General features: G+C 42.8%; 2 protein-coding genes across 19 annotated transcripts; one reads left to right on the top strand and one right to left on the bottom strand.

Moving 5' to 3' along the window:
• Positions 1 to 1,232: 1,232 nt before the first annotated feature.
• Positions 1,233 to 6,146, bottom strand: OARD1 (O-acyl-ADP-ribose deacylase 1). 6 transcript variants are annotated; one of them, XM_040616862.1, is made up of 6 exons: positions 5,574 to 5,834; positions 4,397 to 4,464; positions 3,739 to 3,883; positions 3,531 to 3,589; positions 3,031 to 3,143; positions 1,233 to 2,727 (listed from the first exon to the last, which is right to left on the bottom strand). In XM_040616862.1, the coding sequence occupies exons 2-6, from the start codon at positions 4,430 to 4,432 to the stop codon at positions 2,625 to 2,627; spliced, it is 456 nt and encodes a 151-aa protein (XP_040472796.1). In that variant the 5' UTR covers positions 4,433 to 4,464; positions 5,574 to 5,834; the 3' UTR covers positions 1,233 to 2,624. The 6 variants fall into 6 exon arrangements, with proteins under 6 accessions (XP_040472796.1, XP_040472799.1, XP_040472798.1 ...); XM_040616865.1 differs by lacking the exon at positions 5,574 to 5,834 and adding an exon at positions 4,975 to 4,995; XM_040616864.1 differs by lacking the exon at positions 5,574 to 5,834 and adding an exon at positions 4,783 to 4,935.
• On the top strand, positions 5,184 to 19,654 carry NFYA (nuclear transcription factor Y subunit alpha). Of its 13 annotated transcripts, none has more exons than XM_040616853.1 (10): positions 5,184 to 5,341; positions 8,389 to 8,510; positions 10,196 to 10,276; positions 12,603 to 12,749; positions 14,036 to 14,167; positions 14,838 to 14,943; positions 15,489 to 15,655; positions 16,457 to 16,630; positions 17,013 to 17,114; positions 17,903 to 19,654. In XM_040616853.1, the coding sequence occupies exons 2-10, from the start codon at positions 8,436 to 8,438 to the stop codon at positions 17,954 to 17,956; spliced, it is 1,038 nt and encodes a 345-aa protein (XP_040472787.1). In that variant the 5' UTR covers positions 5,184 to 5,341; positions 8,389 to 8,435; the 3' UTR covers positions 17,957 to 19,654. The 13 variants fall into 13 exon arrangements, with proteins under 13 accessions (XP_040472787.1, XP_040472785.1, XP_040472786.1 ...); XM_040616851.1 differs by having other exon boundaries at positions 10,196 to 10,279; XM_040616852.1 differs by having other exon boundaries at positions 10,193 to 10,276.
• The last annotated feature ends 66 nt before the right edge of the window (positions 19,655 to 19,720 follow it).

The raw sequence follows: 19,720 nt of genomic DNA, 5'->3' as shown, positions 1-19,720 counted from the left end.
AAAAAAAAAAAAAAGTCTTCTTCCTCTTGTCGTCCTCAATAATCAGAGCTGTGAATTAAACTAGGGGTAACTGGTCTATGCCGAATTACGACGGAGCCCCAAGTACTTGATTTCAAACACATCAAATACCTGCTTCCCTTGTTCAATGATGTTTGTGATAATAAAATTGGGAAAGGCAAAGTGAAATAAAATTGGAAGTCACTGCAAAAGCTCAAGCACTGTTTACTCCTTCCCCTCTACTTGCAAGAGGTCCTAAATTTAATGTGACAAGTGAGACATCCTGGGACAGCCATATATGAAATATTTCCTAGGCAAAGCGCAGCATAACGAGAAGAGAGAATTACTACATGCCAAAAAAATTTCAAGAGTACATACAAGCGTGGGAGACACGAAAATATGGGTGTACCACTTTCCACCTAAAACTAGGCACAGACCAAGTAAGGGGTCATGGGGGACACACACCGGCTAAGAAACTGAGTCAGGTAGGGTTTGTTCTTCCAACCGGTTCTTCCTTGGTTTCTCCTGGACCTGACAGAGAAACCCCAGAGGCCATGAAGAAGGTCAGAGGGCTGGAGCACCTCTCCTATAAGGACGGGCTGAGAGTTGGGGTTGTTCAGCCTGGAGAAGGCTCCAGGAAACCTTTACCAGCCTTCCAGTGCCTAAATGTGGCTTGTAAGAAAGATGGGGATACACTTTTTAATAGGGCCCGAAGTGTTAAGACAAGGGGTAACTGTTTTAAACTGAAAGAGGGTAGATTTAGGTTAGATACTTTATCGTGAGGGTGGTGAGGCACTGGGAATAGATCACCCATAGAAGCTGTGGGTGCCCCATCCCTGGAAGCGTTCAAGGTCAAGCTGGATGGGGCTTGGAGAAACATGGTCTAGTGAAAGATGTCCCTGCCCATGGCAGGGGGTGGGGACTACGTATCTTTAAGGTCCCTTTCAACCCGATTTGTGGTGATCCTAGGATTCTCCTGCACTGTCACAAGCTGGAAGGGTGTTAGACGCAGACATATAAAACTGCTGACTACACCCATCTCTTACCTCAGTCAACTGCACTAAACTCTTGGCATAAATTTTCAAGGCTGAAAAAACGTGCAGCAGTGAGAACACCTTTGTGAAGCCACTGTGGGTTTCATCTCTTTGTCACTACATTAAAAAAAAAGTGTAAGGACTAAATCACTGAGCAGTCTCGATGCCCACTCCTGATCAGCTCAATAATCCATGTTCCTGTGTATCTTACCGAGTTTATTTTTTTTTTTTCCAGTTGCGTATTTAGCTACAGTAATTATCCACCAAAACCAAGTTTACAAAAGATGATCAACAAACAGGGAAAGTAATAATATGAAGCTCTTGAAGACACAAACAGGATTTGCAGAGCTGCATCGGCAAAGAAACCACACAATACAGACTAACCACAATGCTAAGAACAGAAAACACTCTATCATTCAATTAATAGTGAAAACCAATTAGGAACCCTATGGTATACTACAAATTTCTCAACTGTTATGTCCCATCTTTTAGGTTTATTCAGTATATCTGGCATTCTTCTGGCCATCCAGTATGCGAAGTCCAAAAGATCTGTTACTTTGGGAGGGTGGGAAAAAACAAACATAAATGAAATGCAGAGTACACGGTACTTCTTTGGTACCAGAACCAAACTTTCCAAAATCAAGTGTTTACCAACGATCTGATAAACCATATTACTGATTTGCTTCTGCTGTTGGCGACATCAAACAGCAACCTACGTATAACAGCTAAACTACAAATGCAGTGAAAAAAGAAACAGGAAAAAATCAACCTTAAACTCCATGCTAAGACTCTTCACAGTGTGGATTCAAACATGCGGATTCTCAGAAAACTGAGTTCTGAAAACCACAGCAATTACATAGTAGAAAATGCACCCAAAAGGTGGTTTTTTTGAGTGTTTGCCTTCAAAATGTGGCTTCCCCTCTAGAACACAGCCGCAACACAGACAGACATTGGTATGTTTTCCAAAAGGACTGTGCTCTGATCCGACAGCAGATTACTGAAGAGAAATTTATTTAATGTTGACAGCCTAATTCTTAAGTGAGTACAACCTCCTAACAGAAAATTGTATTTATGGCCAGAAGGTAGAAATTAAGTTTTTAATCCTGTAACAATTATCCTGTGAACTGTATGCCAGATATAAACATTCCAAAACTTAAAAAAAAAAAGTGACAGGGCTCCACAGCTCATCATTATCAACCATAACTACAAACCAACAAATACCTAAGCAACAGACAGCTCCAATTTCACTCTGCACAGGAACTGTCAGCTCTAAGTAGAAGCTCCAGCACAGGCAGGTGCTCCGTGGAGGACCAGTGACATCTGGTGGCTTGTGGGGGTAGACTGGGAACTGCTGTAGGGTTAGCACACCACCAACTGCCTGCCCTCTTTGCAGCCTCCCTGAGCACCACCTCCCAAATTAGCTGCTCTGGAGCTTTTTTGTTGTTGTTGATAAAAGCCACTGCCAGTGACGATACGAGAGTGAGCTATGCTCAGACAAAGAATGTGCTCAGCATGCAGTTTCCCCCCTAATCATTTTAACAGGTTTCCATTCCTGAAAGAAAGGGAAATGGAGCTCTCTTTAAACTCTTTCGCTCACAGCGTGTAAACTGTGATCTTTATATCTGTGTCTTCAAACACTTCCCCAAGTATTGCTGAAACTTTATCCCATTCCAGGCGGTCAAGTCCACATCCAATCCTGGAAAATAAGACATCAAAACAACTGTAATGGCCTCTTTTGGAGCATGCTATGAACAACCAGCCCTTGAAGCAGCTACAATTTTATGTAGCACTAACTCGGCTCACCATAAACCAACGTAATGCAGTTAAAATAAGGGAACAACCAAGCCTGTGTTTTGCTATCATTTAAACGCACTGGGAAATGCAAATTTCATTTGCACAATTGAACAGAAGAGTCGAATAGAAGTGGATATTTGGAACTCTTATTTCACAGCAGGGGATCATCTCTCAGTATTTACATTGCAGTAACTAGTTTTCTTACCTAGGCATGGAAATGTCAGTAACTCCATTGTTCAGACAGTGAGCTTTCATGGCTTCTAAACTCTTTCGCATAGTCTCATATGTTGGTTTGTGAGAAACTTTCTTCTTCGTAATCTAAGTATACATGTTACATGTAAAAGGTCAGCTGTGCCTCCAGCATGATCACTGCAAACCACATTCTTTTTTTAAAAAACATATTCCACTATGCTCTGAAACTCCACACCCAGGCTTGCCACCATGAAGACAAGACGCCTTGGGGGAAGAAGTATGTTTCACAGCTTAAACTAGTGTAATTTAGCACATAGTTCTTCCCATTTAAAGTTTAAACATATATACCCAAGACAGCTTGGCTTCTCCTCAACTAGCAATATTTGAGTAATACATCTCACATCCCTTATTTAGAAGGACATACCCTGAAAAACCAGGGCTATTAAACCCCCCTTCATCCTATCTAATATAGTTTAGCTACAAGGAAGTGCCTGAGTGATGTCCCACTCTTACCAGGTAGTAAATGTATCGGTCGTCTCTTCGGAGAACTGCCACCTCCCCAGTCTTCTTTTCTGAAGTGAAGAAATTAAGGTATTTTTAGAACAGCTACACTCCACTGCATAATGCCCCCTGCACCCCAAGTAGCTTGGAATACCCTTACTGCTGGAAATCAAGGTTTTCCCTTCAGCTCCTGCATGTCCACCCCACGTGTATCACTCACGTTGATCCAACAGCTCTTGTACGCCTCCAAACTTTTTCTTAAAAAGAACAGCTATGCCTGCACCCATGCGACAGTCCTCACTGATGCAATGAGCCAATGCGTCCGTCTGGGGGCATGAGAAAAGGTCCCCCTTAACACACTTGATCTGGAAAGCAACACAAACAGAAGGGTAAGTAAAACCGAGCTAAGCGTGCAGACTCAAAGAACAGGGAATCTGACAAGCCCGTACGCTGAAGTGTAAAGCATTAAGATTCAGCTCACAACTGCACGAGCTGGCATGAATTACCAACCCAATATACAGCTAACAATCTTTCCTACAAGATCAGTTATGAGTATCCCACGGCAGCTCAGTAGTTACTTTTACAAAATCAATGCTTAAAAAGGAAAATTTTGTCATAGAGTACAACTGGATTAGTGCACACCTTCAGCATACTAGAGCGTGTCAGTGCTGCATATCCTCATTTAGTTAAGCAGGTAAGCTCTGTGCTGTTGTGCAGCATCTCCACCACTGACATAAGCACAAAAGCACAAGAACTTAGCGGTATCACCTACTTTCCTCCAAAAAGCTACATGGTATACGGCCAACTGTCAGGTAATTAGGCCTCTTTACAGAGACATGCATCACAGCGGTAACCCACATAACGCATTTTCTACGCACTCTCTCCTCGTGATCCTTGGACAAGTGGGTGGCCATGGTAACGTGGGCTATGGTGAAGGCTCCTGCAGCTGGAAAGATGAGAGAAAAACAGAGTTATTAGGAACCCCAAACTAGGCAAGAAGCTGGCGTGCCACATGGTGCACAGCTAAACCTGTTTTTTCTGTGGGACCGCTGGGATGACCAAGACATCCCTTGAAAACAGCACAGGAGGGGGCCCATACGCCTGAATAGCATGGCGCAAGCTTTCCCACTGCAGCCCCACAGCTCCAGCCCGCCAGGCGCAAGGAGGCCCCAGAGCAGGGTCACCACACAACCGGCACCCACAGGCCCTCCATCCTTCTCCAAATCACCCCTGCCCCTTCAGGAAACCCCTCAGCCGGCCACACCCGCGGGCGCGGTGCGAAGAACGATCCGCTGGGCCTGGGCTTGCGCCACGAAGAACCTCCCCAGCGCTCCCCACATCAGCCAACCCACGCCCCGCTCCGGTCTGCCACCGCGGCCTCCTCCTCACGGCAAAATGGCCGCCCTGGCTCGCCTCTCTAGGCAGGCGGGAGGAACGGCCTCTCTATGATACTCGCCCAGAACATTCCGCAGGCCAGCCCCCCGGCGCATGCGTAGGACGAGGGGGGGCGGAGCCTGAATTAGGAACAGAAAGGGGCGGGGTCACATCCTGCACATGCGCGTTGCTGGCGGCGCCGGCCCCAAGCGCAGGCGCAGTAACCGCAGGTAGGCGGGGCCTGACGCTGAGGGCCGCGGCGAGGGAGGCGGAGCCATCCGGGGCGGGCGCCGCCGTGCGCCTGCGCCGCCCGTGCCCGCCCCCTCCCTCGCCTTTGTTCGGGGTTGGGCGCCATTTTGCGCGGCGGCTGAGTGGAGGCGCTGATTGGGTTTCGGGGACCGGTAGCGGAGCCAATCAGCGCGGGACCCGAACCGGGGGAGCGAGGCACGGTGAGTGCGAGCAGCCAATATGGAGCCCCCGAGCGCCGGCCCCAGCGCCGGGATTGGCGGGGCCGAGTGACCAGTCAGGAGGCCGCTCGCAGGGCCGGGGCCGGCCGGCCGGGCACTGGGGGAGGCGAGGGGACGGGGCCCGGCCGCTCCGGGGGCGGGGGGCTGGCCGGGGGGAGAGGGCTCGGGGGCTCCGCACCGCGGGAGGAGAGGGCCCGGGGCGGGTGGGGTGTACCGGGAGGTGCTGGCGCGGGGCCGAGGGCGGCTGCGATGGAGGAGAAGGCGCGGGCGCGGCCTGGGCCGCGGAGGGGAGGCGCGCGGCGGGCCCGGCCTCCGCGGCGGGGACAGGCCTCCCGTGCGGGGCCGCTGGGACGGGAGCCGGCAGGGCCCCGCCCTCCACCGGCCGGGCGGGGGGAGCGGAGCGGGTGAGGCTCCCCGCCGGCCCAGCTGACAGATGGGCCGCGGGCAGCCCGGGCTGCTCCTCCTCCTCCTCCTTCCCCCCCCCCCCGCCCTGCCAGTGGGAGGTGGGGCAGGCCGCTGCCCCCCCTTCCCCTCACCCGGGGGTGCGGGGGGCGCTCCCGCCTCCTCTCAGCGCACCTGGGCGCCGAATGTCGCCGGCCACGTGCTGCTCCGCCAGGACAAAGTGCCCTTTGCGGGGCTGGGGGCTGCCAGGCCCTCCCCTCCGTCCCGGCAGGGCTCCACCTGCTCAGCCCGCCGAGAAAATGACCAGCTTTGAGGCTGGCTTGCAGCAACAAAATAAAAGCGTCCCTGGGTGAACTCCCTGACATGCATGTGTTATAAGGAGGTTGGAAAACCAAATCTGGGAACCAGATGTTTTACTCTGCTCAGCAGTAGGAGATAAGAGCGTGGCCTGCCCGTGCTGCTCTTTAGTTAAATCCTGTCTTTGGCTTCGTCTGCGTGTCTGTCCTCTGCTGGTGTCCTTAGAGGACAGCGATTGCACGGGTAGGTGGACAGGGTCTGCCCTAGAAACTTCTGCCCATTTAGTAACGTTGCTTCAGGATGCAACACATTTAATAATGACGCTTTTGAGCTAGCTCAAGTCCTAGCACGGTTTGTCACACTACGTTGTTCTCAGCACAGCTCATCTGCTGAGGGAACGGTTTTCGATACAGCTTCTATAGCCTCATATATGTGTGTGTGTGTACGTATATGAATATATGCTGACAGAACTAGAACATGAAGTCATTTTCAGCGCAGACGGGCCTCGTGAGGCGGAGCTGGCTGGTGAGATCAGCTATGGGAGGAGCATGCCATCGAAGCAGATCACCAGTCTTTAAAATTTAACTTTGGTACAGTAACGCCAGTGCGCTGTGTTTTAATGAAGGGAATGAAATAATCCCTTGGAGGGCCACGATCAAGCCGGTGTAAATTTTTCTAACTTTGGCTAGCCACAGCTGGTGCAGATTGTTAAGATTACAATGCTGTTAATAGTTTAAATAAACAAGACAGGGGCCTGATGTGGGGGTCTGTGAAGAAGCATTCCCTAGTAGAGGTACGCCTGTGCTTGATTATTGGTTGTGGTGTTAAGGAAGCTGGAGAACTTCTGGCAGCTGGTTTACTGGCATCCTGTGCTTGCTATTGAAATAACTTCCCTGAAGAGTGAAATGTGGGAGCTGTTTTCTGACAGGTCCCCAGGCATTTGGGGCAGAAACCATACGGTGCAAAATCGAAATGGGAACCTTGGTAGGCAGCATCATCTTCAGAAAGAATGTTTATCTTCTTTTAGTCTGTCAGGCTGTGAAAAACTGTTCCTAAGTGAACCAAGGATAGAGTTAAAAATGCAGTAAGGTGTAGTGCCTTTTGAGATTATCTTTGTGATCTCCAGGGTTAGCATCACTACGTAGGTCCTTATTCTGAACAAAAGATCTGATAGGGACAGACAAAATTCTTACATTATTGTGGCTGAGTATTATGTCCCCTGTAATGAACATGCTTCTGGTCTGTTGTGATACATACTGGTTAATTGGGTGGTTTTGCAGGTAAGTGACATTTAGCATTAACAAGCAAGAAAGTAACAAAATGTGAAATGATTGTATGTCTTTTTAGGCCACAGTGAGGAGTAAGTTGAAAAACTGAAGTGTTCTTAGGATAAATGCCAGACACTGAAGTACAAATAATGTTTTAAAGAGCAGGAAGTGTGAGAGGTGTCATTACAGTAGTAACTACAGCAACTGTTACAGTTAAACTTTTGACGAAATGTTTTGTGCGTTTCTTTGAAAACTGAAGGATCCTGTTTTTCTGTTGCTTCAGACTTCTTTTATTAAAGTTACAGGCTGCTTTTGCACTAACGTAGTAGGTATTTGTTCAATTATAGCGTAAATGAAATACTTCATTCAAAGTAATAGTAAGAGTTCTTCCCTTGTTGATCAACTGAGGAGAAATGTGAGGGAGAAAGGAGGTAATGGAACCGAGTACTTTATTTCAACAGTGTGTTCTTCGTATGTGTAGGCAAGGGTCCAAGGAATGAGAGGCAGTTAAAGGGTGGAGGCAGCAAGAAGTCTGCTGGCTATTTTCAAAATATATGAAAGTAAGAGGAGAAAGAGCTATGAGGAGGGGGTGCTGTGTAGTTGGGGAAGGAGAGAGAGTTTCATTTAGCCTTGTTGAATTCTTGAAATATAGTTTGGTTTTACACCTAAACTTTGTATTTTGTCAAGTTTTTTTAGCAATAACACCCCTCTCCTCCACCAATACGTGGTGTAGGCAACTGTCTGTAGCCCAGACTATGCAAACTCCAGGGGTAAAATAGCAAGAGAGACAGGCTCACGGCTACTGTTTGATTCACTGAAGATAATGACAGAATTGAGGTTGAGATACTTTTTGTTTCTCAGTCACGTTAGGTGTTCTTGAAATTACAATTCTAGTTTTGTTACTCAACATTATGAAAGAGGTATGTCCTTGATTAAACTGGCTCTTACTCTGTGACTCCGTCCTCAATGTCAGCAGATGGTTTGCTTTTCAGCTACTGTAAGATAATACAAATTTCAAACCTTCGGACTATAATCATGTGCCTTTTTAACTTGCCTTGCCAGATACACAGACTGAGGTGTGCCTTTTACCGTGTTGGAACTGAAGCACTATGGAGCAGTACACAGCGAATAGTAACAGTTCCACAGAGCAGATCGTTGTGCAGGCTGGACAGATTCAGCAGCAGGTATGGGAAGTGGTAACGGGTGAGCTTGCATTGCCAGTGCCGAGTTACAAATCTTTCTGTACTTGTTTCATGGAACCAGCAAGATGTTTCATGATACTGTCTGGGTATGTGTTTACCTGACTTTTGTCACCAGATCAGTGATCTGACTTGACTTGGAAGTCAGAGTAAATACGCTTTTTTAAAAAAAACACTTTTTATAATATGAATAAAAATGCAGATCTACAAGTTACCGAATTTCAGTGTAGTAGGGAGTTTGCAAACTGTTAGTGAGATGAGTAAGGTAAAAAATCCTTTCTGAAAATGGAGGAAACAGACTATTAATAGAAATAGTCAGTTGTCCACAAGAAACAACGTAGGTTCCTTCCCCAAATTGAAATAGGTTTTGTTCAAGCCCATAGAGGCTTTCTCCGGCTTTCTCAGAAGAAATATTTATTGAGATAATTTGTTTTAGAAATACAGGTACATCAAAACAAACACACAGTACAGGATTTGCAACAAAACGTGTAGCCTTGAATGAATTGATCCATTCCAGAAAGTTTCTACTTCATGTTATAATATGCAGATGCGTAGGGCTGCATTTTTTTAAGGGCTTACAGATTTTTCTGTTGTTAAGCTTTACACATTCAGATACAGTAATGCATTTTCAGATGAGCTGTGCTGCTGCTGAGTTTTTGTTGCATCTTATGTTTGTTCCAGTTCAAGGCAAGAGGAGTTTCTTAGTTTTGTCATGCAAATGAACGAGCCACTGGATTATATTTTCAGTGAGAGATACTTTGGTTTGTCATCAGCCTGTTTGAGTGTTTGATAGTGGGGACCAGCTTCTTCCATTGAACTTAGCTAAAGTTGACTTTTTCAGTCAGAACAAGATTGTTCTTGAGGTTTAAAAATTCCATATTAAGAATTATCAAAAATAGCTGCTTCTAGCAGATAACCAAAGATACGTTTGGTTTTATTGACACTTTGTAGGTAAAAGGGAGGTAAAAACATACTGGCTTCCTTTTTAGTACACACTCTTAAAGCCTTGATGTATTTGACATGACATGTTTTTGTAAAATATTTTTTTAAACAGGCTTGTTGTAGTACAGCTTTTAGTAGAGAGATGTCCTTCATCTCCCAAATGCTAACACAGATTATTTTTGGACTCTTACTAAAGAGGCTAAAGATAGAAAAGGCTTCTAGATTTAACTGCTCTTGCAACCTCTCAAGATTGTCCTTCAAGGTCAGTGGTGGGAAGACATTGATGCAGGGGTGACATAGATGAAGCTTAGACTGTAGTCATCTGTGCTGCTGTTCTGTGCAGAAAGGAATTTATAGCCTTTATTGTAATTAGTAAGTCTGACAAAAATCTGGAACCTCTTCACAGTAAGAAACCTGGGCAGTGAAAGGAAATGTTAAGCAGAAAGATAGCAGCCCAAAACCACTGAAGATGAGATTTTAAATTCTAGGAAATAATCTTTCATGTGCTTTGTAAGCGATTTTTGTTCGGGATATTGCAGCCTGTCAGTATCACATGCAGTTTTGTTGGTATTCCATTATCAGGTTTGCTAAACGTATTCACATGCCTTACGTTCCAAGAGCAGTGTGTATGAAATTTCAATTCACCCTCTTCCAGCAAAGTGTCGTCGTCTCTTGTCAGAGCTGTGCATTTCCATGTTTCAAGCTATTCCTGTTCCTATTCCCAGCAGCAGGGTGGTGTCACTGCTGTCCAGCTGCAGACTGAGGCCCAGGTGGCATCCGCCTCAGGCCAGCAAGTCCAGACCCTCCAGGTAGTGGTGATCTCTCTAATTGTGTTTGTGAGCACTGCATGACTCTCACCATCGCCACATATCTAATGCTGTGTTTTTTCCAGGGTTTGAAATAGGAACAGGAAAATTTGTTAGCAGTAGTAGCTGTGCTTTACGCTAGCGGTCGGGTTTCCAGTGAAGTGCTGGGGATTATAGCTTTTCATTGGAACTCAGCTGCATGGCAGACACCCTGATGCATTCATGAATTCACGCTGCTGTAATTCTGAAAGTGAATAGAGGTTGGAATGGGATTTAAAAGGAAAAAAACACCAAGACGAGGAAGTGACAGTCAAGCGATACAATCCAGAGATTTCTTCTAGTTTCAAGGAGATTAGGCTTCTTATATCCTGTGAGTAGTTCTGTGTCTTCACTACATGAAAGACAGAAAGGTGGTGGATGACCCATGAGCTTGAAGAGTGAAACTTTTTCATCTGTGATTAAAAGGGGCGCCAGAGGGCAATATTGGCCTCTTATTTACATGTGAACAACACAGGGAAACCCAGGAGAAGTATGTATTCTAACAGTAAATGCATCACAAACTGGAAAGAAATGCAAGCTTACTTCAACCGCTGATTTGTTTCAATGTGAAGTATTTTCTGTCTTGCAAACTTAATTTCATTAGCTCACATAGGAGGCTTTTCAAGGAGTCAACAAATCCTGGATAGCTGCAGCAGTTTAGTTGTGCATTTTTCACTCAGTATTTTAGTTTTCTTTGTTTTTTAAGTCTTCGGAGGAGGAGAGTTCCGAAAGGCTGGGATGGTCTTGCCCAGGTGTCAAGTTGAACACAGCATTTTTTATGTTCAGAGTTAAAATATGAAAAGCTGGCTGACTTGAATTGCTTGGGTCACTGTGGCCTCCTGGTCATCATTATATGCGTGTGTGTCCCCCATCCCCCCCCCCCCCCCCCCCCCCCTTTTTTTTTTTTGGCTTGTTCTAGTGCATTAACAAGAATCCTGGAATGTATCATTTTTCTTTCTGCTAATTGGGTATTGTACTGCTGACTGTGCTTCTCTGTGGCTGACATGAGCATGCTTACCCCTCTCTCTCTCTCCCTGTGGTAATACAAAACAAGTACTACTCATTTTTGTTAGGGTTTTGTACTTGATACTTACAAGGCTGAGGAACAGCACAGTGTTGCAAGGATGTTGGGTGACCTGTAGAGTCATAACATTCTATGCAGGGCGTTGATCACTGAGGTGCAGCTGTGGTTGTTTCTGTGGATGTGTTAGCATATAATTCACTAACTTATAATTTGAACTATGCAAAGTGAAGGTTTTTGTAGGTAGTTCAGTACGTGCTGAAAATCTGTACTGATATTTAGCCTGGTATTCTACAGTTCTTGAAGAGTCAGCGTTTGCTAGCGCGTAGTCTTGAAATGTAGAAGTAAAAAACCCCAAGAAGTCGGTGATTTTTTTTATCACGTGTTGCTCTTGTTTCTAACTAACTTAGAGCGTGGTAAAGTGATGACCTAGTTCATCAGACTCATTTCACATTTAAGCCATGGAGGTATTATGGTATTTTGAAAAATATATTTTGGGGAGTTTGGGGGCTTAGTGGGTAAGAGTGTTTAAACAGAGAGGTTTCCCCCTTGATTTTCTTTTCATTGGCCTTTTTCCTAGTGACAGAGACATACCTGATTCAAGAGCACCGAGACTCTTACGCCAAATTTATAAGTCTGCTGTAAGCCTTGTTGGGCCAAGAGGGAGCTGCTGCTCATTCTATTTCGCTCTTCCTTACTGAACTACATTTTGTGTTGTTACATTCATAGTGCCACTTAACCGTGAAAAGGTTCTCTAAGAACATCACATGCTACATATCAGTTAGGAAATGGAAATGTTCAAAGCATTTAATTGGAGAGAGTTGAAGCTACCTCAGAATCTCTTAGTCAGAATTAGCTTACTTAGAGCTTTCTCATTAGGAACATCAGTTAAAAATTAGGAATAATTGTGTGGATAATGAAGTTTCTCTTATTACACTTTGCTCTTGGGCTGTGCATAAAGGTAGTTACTATGTCTGGAAAATTTAGCCATGCTTTTCATGCTCTGCTGCAATTAGCCGTGGAAATTTTGGTTGGACTGCAACAGAAAAAGATCCTTTACTAACTACAGTAGCTAATAATGGAAAGTTTTAGAAACTAAAGGTATTTAATGTTGATTATGAACCCAGGTTAGTGACTGTTGCTCAGTTTCTCTGGTCACTGCGTTAAAATAGGTAAGCCCTTAGCCTCATGTGGTAGCCACTTCACTTTCTGGCTTCATGTCACCAGACTTTTTCATTGTTCTTTTTGGTTTTTTCTCCCATTTCCTAGGTGCAGGGTCAACCACTAATGGTACAAGTAAGCGGAGGTCAACTGATCACATCAACTGGCCAGCCGATCATGGTGCAGGCTGTGCCTGGGGGTCAGGGCCAGACAATCATGCAAGTCCCGGTTTCTGGAACACAGGGATTGCAGCAGGTGAGATAACCCTCATTTTGTTTAAGATAAATTGCAGAGAATGAACTGTGATGTTTTCGCCTTGTCAGATAGTGCATTTGCCTCAGTGTTCTTAAAATAAACTGGCCAGAGATGGTCATTCTCCAGCAATGGATCTGGCAGTGAGCTGCGTGAAATTCGCAGTGAAATTTGTTTGTGTATCTGATTTTTGTATTTTATGGGATGGGGCAAACCTTTTAAATTAAGTCCATTAAAATACAGCTGGAGTTGGTTTGGGGTTTTGTGTTTGTTTATTTTTTATTTTAACTGGCCCTTGCAGTGTAGTTGGTTATCTGGTGCCTACTCAATTTATGGCTCAGAAAGAGGATTTTATTTATTTAAGAAAGCTTCTTGAAAATAACTCTTGTGCTTGAGTTCATCTAATATGTGATGGGTGAAGGTGAATTTAAACATGTCCATTGCACAGAAGGTGGTAATACTGTAGAAGGTACAGAATATGGATTCTGTTAGAAGCAATTATTTTGAAATATTTGTCTAAAAGACAGTTTTAAAATTTAAACAGGTGCTCAAAGTGTGTTCCTCAAAAGCACAGGGAAAAACTGTAACAGTGGCATAATGGAAGTGTTGTAGTGATTTGAGAATGGGATTTAGGGGTCAGGTTGAGCACAGTCCAGGAAGGCATGTGATGTTTCAGTGTTTTGAGAGGTTTATTTAGTGGGTTTTTTTTTTAATTTATTTCGTAGAAAACCAGTATATTTTGTGTTAGGTTCTTTAAAGTCTGGTTGTTGGAGGAAAATCCGTAACTGGGTTTTTAAGCCCAAGCTTCAAACCATATTCCAGTTCCTCTTTTTTTAATCTAACAAATGTTCCATATTGGTGGAAAGACTTCTCTGCGAAGCTGAAGACAACTTTTATATATCCAGGAGTACCTCTGTATGCTGGATAATTAACACTCTACAGATATCTTAAATCTTAGTCCTCTTTTATTTTTCTTTCACCTGAGTATTACTATTTTAGTTTGATGTGAGAAATTTATTTCTTCTGACCATTTTATTGTGTAAGCAGTGGAGAACTGTTAGGGCATAATGACACCAGCATGTTATGTTTATTCTGTATGGTTGTGACTGCTGTGTCACAGGGAGGAAAAGATTAAAATCTTCATTTTAAAATGGAAAAAGAGAAGAATCAGTGCTTTCTTTTTCTTTGCAACAGTAAATCATCCTCAGAGATGATTTGGTAATGCTGAGGCCAAGGAGGGAGAAATAAGAGGCATAGTTAATGTTCCTTTCTGACTCTTTCTTCCACAGATTCAGTTGGTCCAGCCAGGTCAGATTCAGATTCAAGGTGGGCAGGCTGTGCAGGTACAGGGGCAGCAGGGCCAGACCCAGCAGATCATTATACAGCAGCCACAGACTGCAGTTACTGCTGGCCAGACACAGGTAACTGCACCAGCATGAAAGGGTTTTCTTGAGAGGAACAGGAAGAGAAACAAATGACTTAAGATGCGGTTAAGTAAAAAAGGGGGAGAAAAAAAAAAAAAAAAAGAGGAATTATTAATATGGAGGAGAACTTGAGAATAAATTTCACGGTTTTGTAGTGTTTTTGTACATAACTCTGGGGCAGAATAAATAGATTGCATGTTTTTTATCCATTGTGTTTCTGTATTTTATTGGTTCATGGTTGTTTTTGTCTATTTGTTGAAAGTTGAAAACATGAAGTATTGCTAATTTCATACTTGCGCCATTTTGTGATGTAGTCTAGTCATACCTGGGTTTTCTGCTGATGTTTTTGTTTAGGACCAAAATCAAATTTCTAAGCAGAATAGTTGTTCCTTTAACATGTTCCTAGTGAGACAGGAAAGCTAGAACTTGTTTCTTTCAGTATTAAATACTACACTGTTAGAAAAAGTATGTTCTATGTGCTTTAGGTATTTTGTCTACAGTTGGTTTGTGCTCCATCCTATTTCTTGATGCTGGTAATAAAGCAAAAGAAATAGATGCCTGAAACACTTTAAGCACCATGTGTTAATTCAGGAATTGTAAACTTTGAAAAATAAGCAATTTGTAAAGTTACTGTGTTCTTTTTTTTTTTTTTTTTTTTTTTGTTTAGACCCAACAACAAATAGCAGTTCAAGGACAACAAGTGGCACAAGCAGCTGAAGGCCAGACCATAGTCTATCAGCCAGTTAATGCTGATGGAACCATTCTCCAACAAGGTATGAGCTTTGACGTGAAGAGTCAAAACTTCTCAATATCTTTGATAGTATTGTATCTTGTAATTATTGTCAAACATTGAGTTGCAATGCTAGTACTGCTGTGAGTGCTGTGATACGAGTTGTTGGCATAGTGAATGGAAGAAGAGATGTTTATGTTATTATACAGGAATTTGGTCTGCAGTTCATGCCCCAGAAAACTAAAAAATGGCTCTTTTCTTTGGCAAGGGGCGTTAGAATAGAAACACTTAAGTTTGCTTTTACACCTGAGAGTACATGATCTCTTATCTGACACTAGGTTTACTGTGCAGATACCAATGCAAAAAATAGGAAGTATGAGGACCAGGTGGTGGAGCTAATAACTTGCAATGCTTTTCTGAATCTTTTTGCCTGTTATGGAAGGATGAATGAATAAAAAACAGAAGTGGGACTAATGGTGTTCCCTTCTTTTTGTGTGCTTGTTTTTGGTTTGTTTTTGTTTGTCTTTTTTTGGTTTTGGTTTTTTTTGTGTGTGTGTGTGTGTTCTTTTGTGTTTTATTTTCTTAAAGTTACAGTCCCTGTTACAGGCATGATCACCATTCCAGCAGCCAGTTTGGCTGGAGCACAAATTGTCCAAACAGGAGCCAACACCAATACAACCAGTAGTGGACAAGGGACTGTCACAGTGACGCTGCCAGTTGCTGGAAATGTTGTCAATTCAGGTGGAATGGTTATGGTATGTGTTTAACTTTCCATTGATATTTCTAAAGATTGAGGTTTAAGATGTCTGTACGCAGACTGTTCTCTGAGATTCATGTCACCTTAATATGGTAGCTACTGGGAAGACTGACCATTAGTTTAAACGCAGTAAGTTTTCAGTTTTAATGGCCTGTGTCCTATTGTGATCTATATATTCTGTACTTGCTACCACAGCAGACTGAGTTCAAAAATCTAGAAACTGAAATTCAAAATAAGCTGTTAACTGATAAGCAGAGGTTTAAAAAGATTGAATTAACTGTTGCTTTTCTTGAGGATCCCTTAGGTTTTGTTTCTGTGATTCATAAGAGGCCTTTTTCTGCCGATTCTGATTTCTTTGTAGTGAGGCCTTTTAACTTGTATTTCATTGTTCGTCCCCACTAGATGTCAGCAGCTCTACAAGTAATATTTGCTTAAGAAATGCTCTGAAATTATCATATAAATTAAATAAGTGATAACAAAAAAGAAAGGGAAGCAATGGGCATGTCCTGTATGCTTAATTTTACAAGAAGCAGTAACATGGTTGTAGAACCGTATGTTGTATTGAAATTTTACCATTATCGGGGAAAAAACCCAAGCACGACTGATAAGTAATTGATTTGTTTAAATTTGTTCTGCAGTTTGAGAACTTTATTACTCCTTTTAATTTAAGTGGGTGCATTATCTGAAAAAACCCAAACAATTTCCATTTTAACTTTTCTTTTTTTTTTTTTCTTAATTACTTTTTTGCATTCACTTTGTGTTTTGAGCTACAAGTACTAAAAACGTATTCTCTGTACAGATGGTACCTGGAGCTGGATCAGTACCGGCTATCCAGAGAATACCTTTGCCTGGAGCAGAGATGCTGGAAGAAGAGCCCCTCTATGTAAACGCCAAGCAGTATCACCGGATCCTTAAGAGGAGGCAGGCACGTGCTAAGCTTGAAGCAGAGGGAAAAATTCCCAAAGAGAGAAGGGTGAGAAAATAACTCTGATTAATACTGGGTTGCTTTATGAGAAAGGCACAGAAAAACCACTTGTGCTGGAAAATGAGGACTAGGATCCTAGTGTTCTTCAGGTTTTTTTAATTTATTTTTGTTGTCATCATTGTTGTTCATAAGCCCCATCAGAATTATTTTTTTTAAGCCCCTTAGTGGCAGTCCTGCTTCCTTTGTGTGCTCTTAATTGTTGAACAGCTGTGTAGCTGTGTTGCAAATGAGCATTTACTGTAAACAATTTATCTTCAGGGAAGGACAGGGACTGGGTAGGCTTTTCTAGCGGTCAGGAATTTGCCTTACTGAAAATACTGAACTAGAAATAGTAAGCTGGTCTCTCATTACTTCCTTCGTATTGTTGCAGAAATATTTGCATGAATCTCGGCATCGCCATGCCATGGCCAGGAAGCGGGGAGAAGGTGGACGTTTCTTCTCACCAAAGGAAAAGGACAGTCCTCATATGCAGGTAAGAATTTTGTCTGTTCTTTGGACAGCTGCCACTTCCAGTTCTTCAGAGGTGTCTTTGTACCGGTTTATTTGTTCCTTTTTGAGCTAGGCTGCTGACCTTTGTCATTTTCTTCCTTTGAATTTGTTTCAGGCATTGTAAAGAAAACTTCTGTCTCTCTTCTTGTAGAAAGCAAGTGTCTATTTGCCTTGAGTAATTATAGTGATATTGATAGAAGTGTATTCACATTGTTTTACAAAGAATGCTTGTATTTATTTGTCCTAAGAAATACAGTCTTTGCAGCCTTTCTGGTTGCATACCAGAAGTATTTTTTTAGGACATGAATTAAAAGTAGATACACCTTATCTTAGATCTGATGGAAAATTAAAAAATGTGGCTATCTGATTCTTAGCTGCATATTGATTTACATAAAAAGTGCAAGACAGGTTTTCAAAGGAAGGGACACAATAGAGTAGAATTAGCAAATTCTGCTGTTGATTAGTGCTTTAAAGCATTCCTGTGGCTTTAGCAAGAGACTGTTTCTTACTCAGAAGTAGAATCCTTCCCAAATAGTAGACCAGTGCTTGGTCTCCCCTATTACCAGAAACAACTCATTACTAAGAACTAGTAAGATCTATATATCCCATTCTCTTTCACTGGCCTGTAAAACCCCGGAAAAATATGACATGTTTAGTCATCAAAGGAGGTGGCAGGAGTATCTCCTCTTGATAGTCTTGTGTGTCTGTGATTCTCTCTGCTGTTATGGGAAAATGTTGAATTACAACATGGTACGTATTTTGTATCTGTAGGATCCAACTCAGGCCAACGAAGAAGCAATGACACAGATGATCAGAGTTTCCTAACCACTGCTTGAAGAAAATCAAAATAACTGGAAAAAATTCCCGTCCCTTCTGCAAGTCTGTCTTACCTTTCCAGTGTATCAAGTGAGTCTTTCAGTGGGACAATCGCCATATCACAGCCTATCCTTTTCTACAGAACAAGCACCACATTTTCAGTGTGTGGTCAAGATTTTAACTGAAGTTGAGTCAACAAATAGAGACTTAACGACTTGCTCGGTACACTCTTCTGATACAGCACAGGGATTTCAGAGTCTGACTGCTCACGCCTTTTTTTTTTTCTTCTTTTAAACACCTCTTGCATTAAGATTGGCCATGGCTGAGAGTGTGCCACTGACTCAGTGATCAGCAATAACTCTGGCAGGCTGAAGCAGGGCCAGCAAAGACGTCTTGGAGTTATGGCCCTTCTCTACAGAGACATAATCCAGTTTATAGCAACCAGCACTGACGTGGCTACATGACAGTGCTTTGTTTTCCCAGCAGAGACTTGTTATTTACATCCATTCCTTACACCTTTGGATTTTATTATCAACTGAACTGTTCCCTGTTGTTGCATCTGCACTTCTGGCAGAACTGGCAGAAACTGAAGGGAGATTCTTTTAAGTTCCACCTTGTAAAATATGTAAACAGCAAGCTCTTCTCTGGGAAAAGTTCAGCCATCCAGTGACAATGATAGAAATATTTCAAGATTATTACAGGACTTGATATATTGTGTATCTGTTCCAAGAATTAAGGTGGGAGAGGGTGATGTGTGGGGATAAGGATTTAATTAGTAAAAGCAATCTCTGGGTGTTTTTTGGTCTGTTTATTGCCAGTGGTTGTTGCTTTGGAAGAGGAGTTGTTGCTAGTATAAAAAGGATTAAGACGTAAGTGAATCTCTTCCAAAGGAGATTTTTTCTTTTTACTCTTCCTTCTAACCTGCCAGTCCAGTGCATGGTTCCTCCAAAAGACACACAAAGTCTGCAATCTCATAGTGATAGCACTTGACCACCTCTGTGACGGTTTTTCTTGATGTCTGGTCTAGATCAGTTCTACAATTCTCTCATTCTGCACAGTGAGGGATTGTTTCGTGACAGCAGAAGCATAGGGCAACTCAACTCTGCTCATCCTGATGTAACTGAAGGACTGTTAAACAAATGAAGGCAGATACTGATGAACCTTTGAGGCTTTTTATAGATTATCCTCTTTAAATAAAAAAAAAAAGTGGTACTTAATGAAGGAGGAGTACTTACATTTTTAAAAAAGGATTTTTTTCATGACCTACAGCTAGCTTCTGGCTGAGTATCTCAACAAAACATATCTTTATCTATAATTCCATAGCTCATTACAGCGTTTAAGCTTGATCCGTTTGTACTAATTTGAAATTTGGCGATGGAAGGTGTAGTTCATAAGCATTTTAACAGATGATACTTGCATCTCTCCATGCCTGTCTCCTGCCATCTTGAATGAGTTTTACAGATGCTCTGTGTATCACCTGTGTGCTGTAGTCCTCTCTCTTCCAACTTTTGTGTTCTGTAGTTAAAACATAGAACTGCATCGTGGCAGTTAAGCATGAGATTGGAAATAACTGCCAGGCATTGTCATTGAGGGAGGTGATTATGGACCTGAATAGGTGAAGTTGCAGAGGGTGAGATGTTCTTGAGGAAAGCAGCCAAGGACAGGCGAGACTGGTTTAAATTCAGTGAACTCTGTTTTCAAGTGACACAAAAAAAGTAAATGCAACTTGAAAAATACAACCCATATTATCTCCCCTCTATGTTTTTCCCGTTC

Source organism: Falco naumanni, chromosome 17, assembly GCF_017639655.2.
Source record: "Falco naumanni isolate bFalNau1 chromosome 17, bFalNau1.pat, whole genome shotgun sequence".
NCBI lineage: Eukaryota > Metazoa > Chordata > Aves > Falconiformes > Falconidae > Falco > Falco naumanni.
This window is presented reverse-complemented; position numbering and strand designations above follow the sequence as displayed.

Coding starts and splice junctions, on each gene's coding strand:
- NFYA (XM_040616849.1), top strand. CDS start 8,436: ATGGAGCAGTACACAGCGAATAGTAACAGTTCCACAGAGCAGATCGTT. Junction 8,511..10,192: donor CTGGACAGATTCAGCAGCAG/GTATGGGAAGTG, acceptor TCCTATTCCCAG/CAGCAGGGTGGTGTCACTGC. Junction 10,280..12,602: donor AAGTCCAGACCCTCCAGGTA/GTGGTGATCTCT, acceptor CCCATTTCCTAG/GTGCAGGGTCAACCACTAAT.
- OARD1 (XM_040616863.1), bottom strand. CDS start 6,126: ATGTCAGGGAGTTCACCCAGGGACGCTTTTATTTTGTTGCTGCAAGCC. Junction 4,465..5,573: donor CCCCGCGCCAGCACCTCCCG/GTACACCCCACC, acceptor TCATCTTTCCAG/CTGCAGGAGCCTTCACCATA. Junction 3,884..4,396: donor CCAAGGATCACGAGGAGAGA/GTGCGTAGAAAA, acceptor GTTGCTTTCCAG/ATCAAGTGTGTTAAGGGGGA.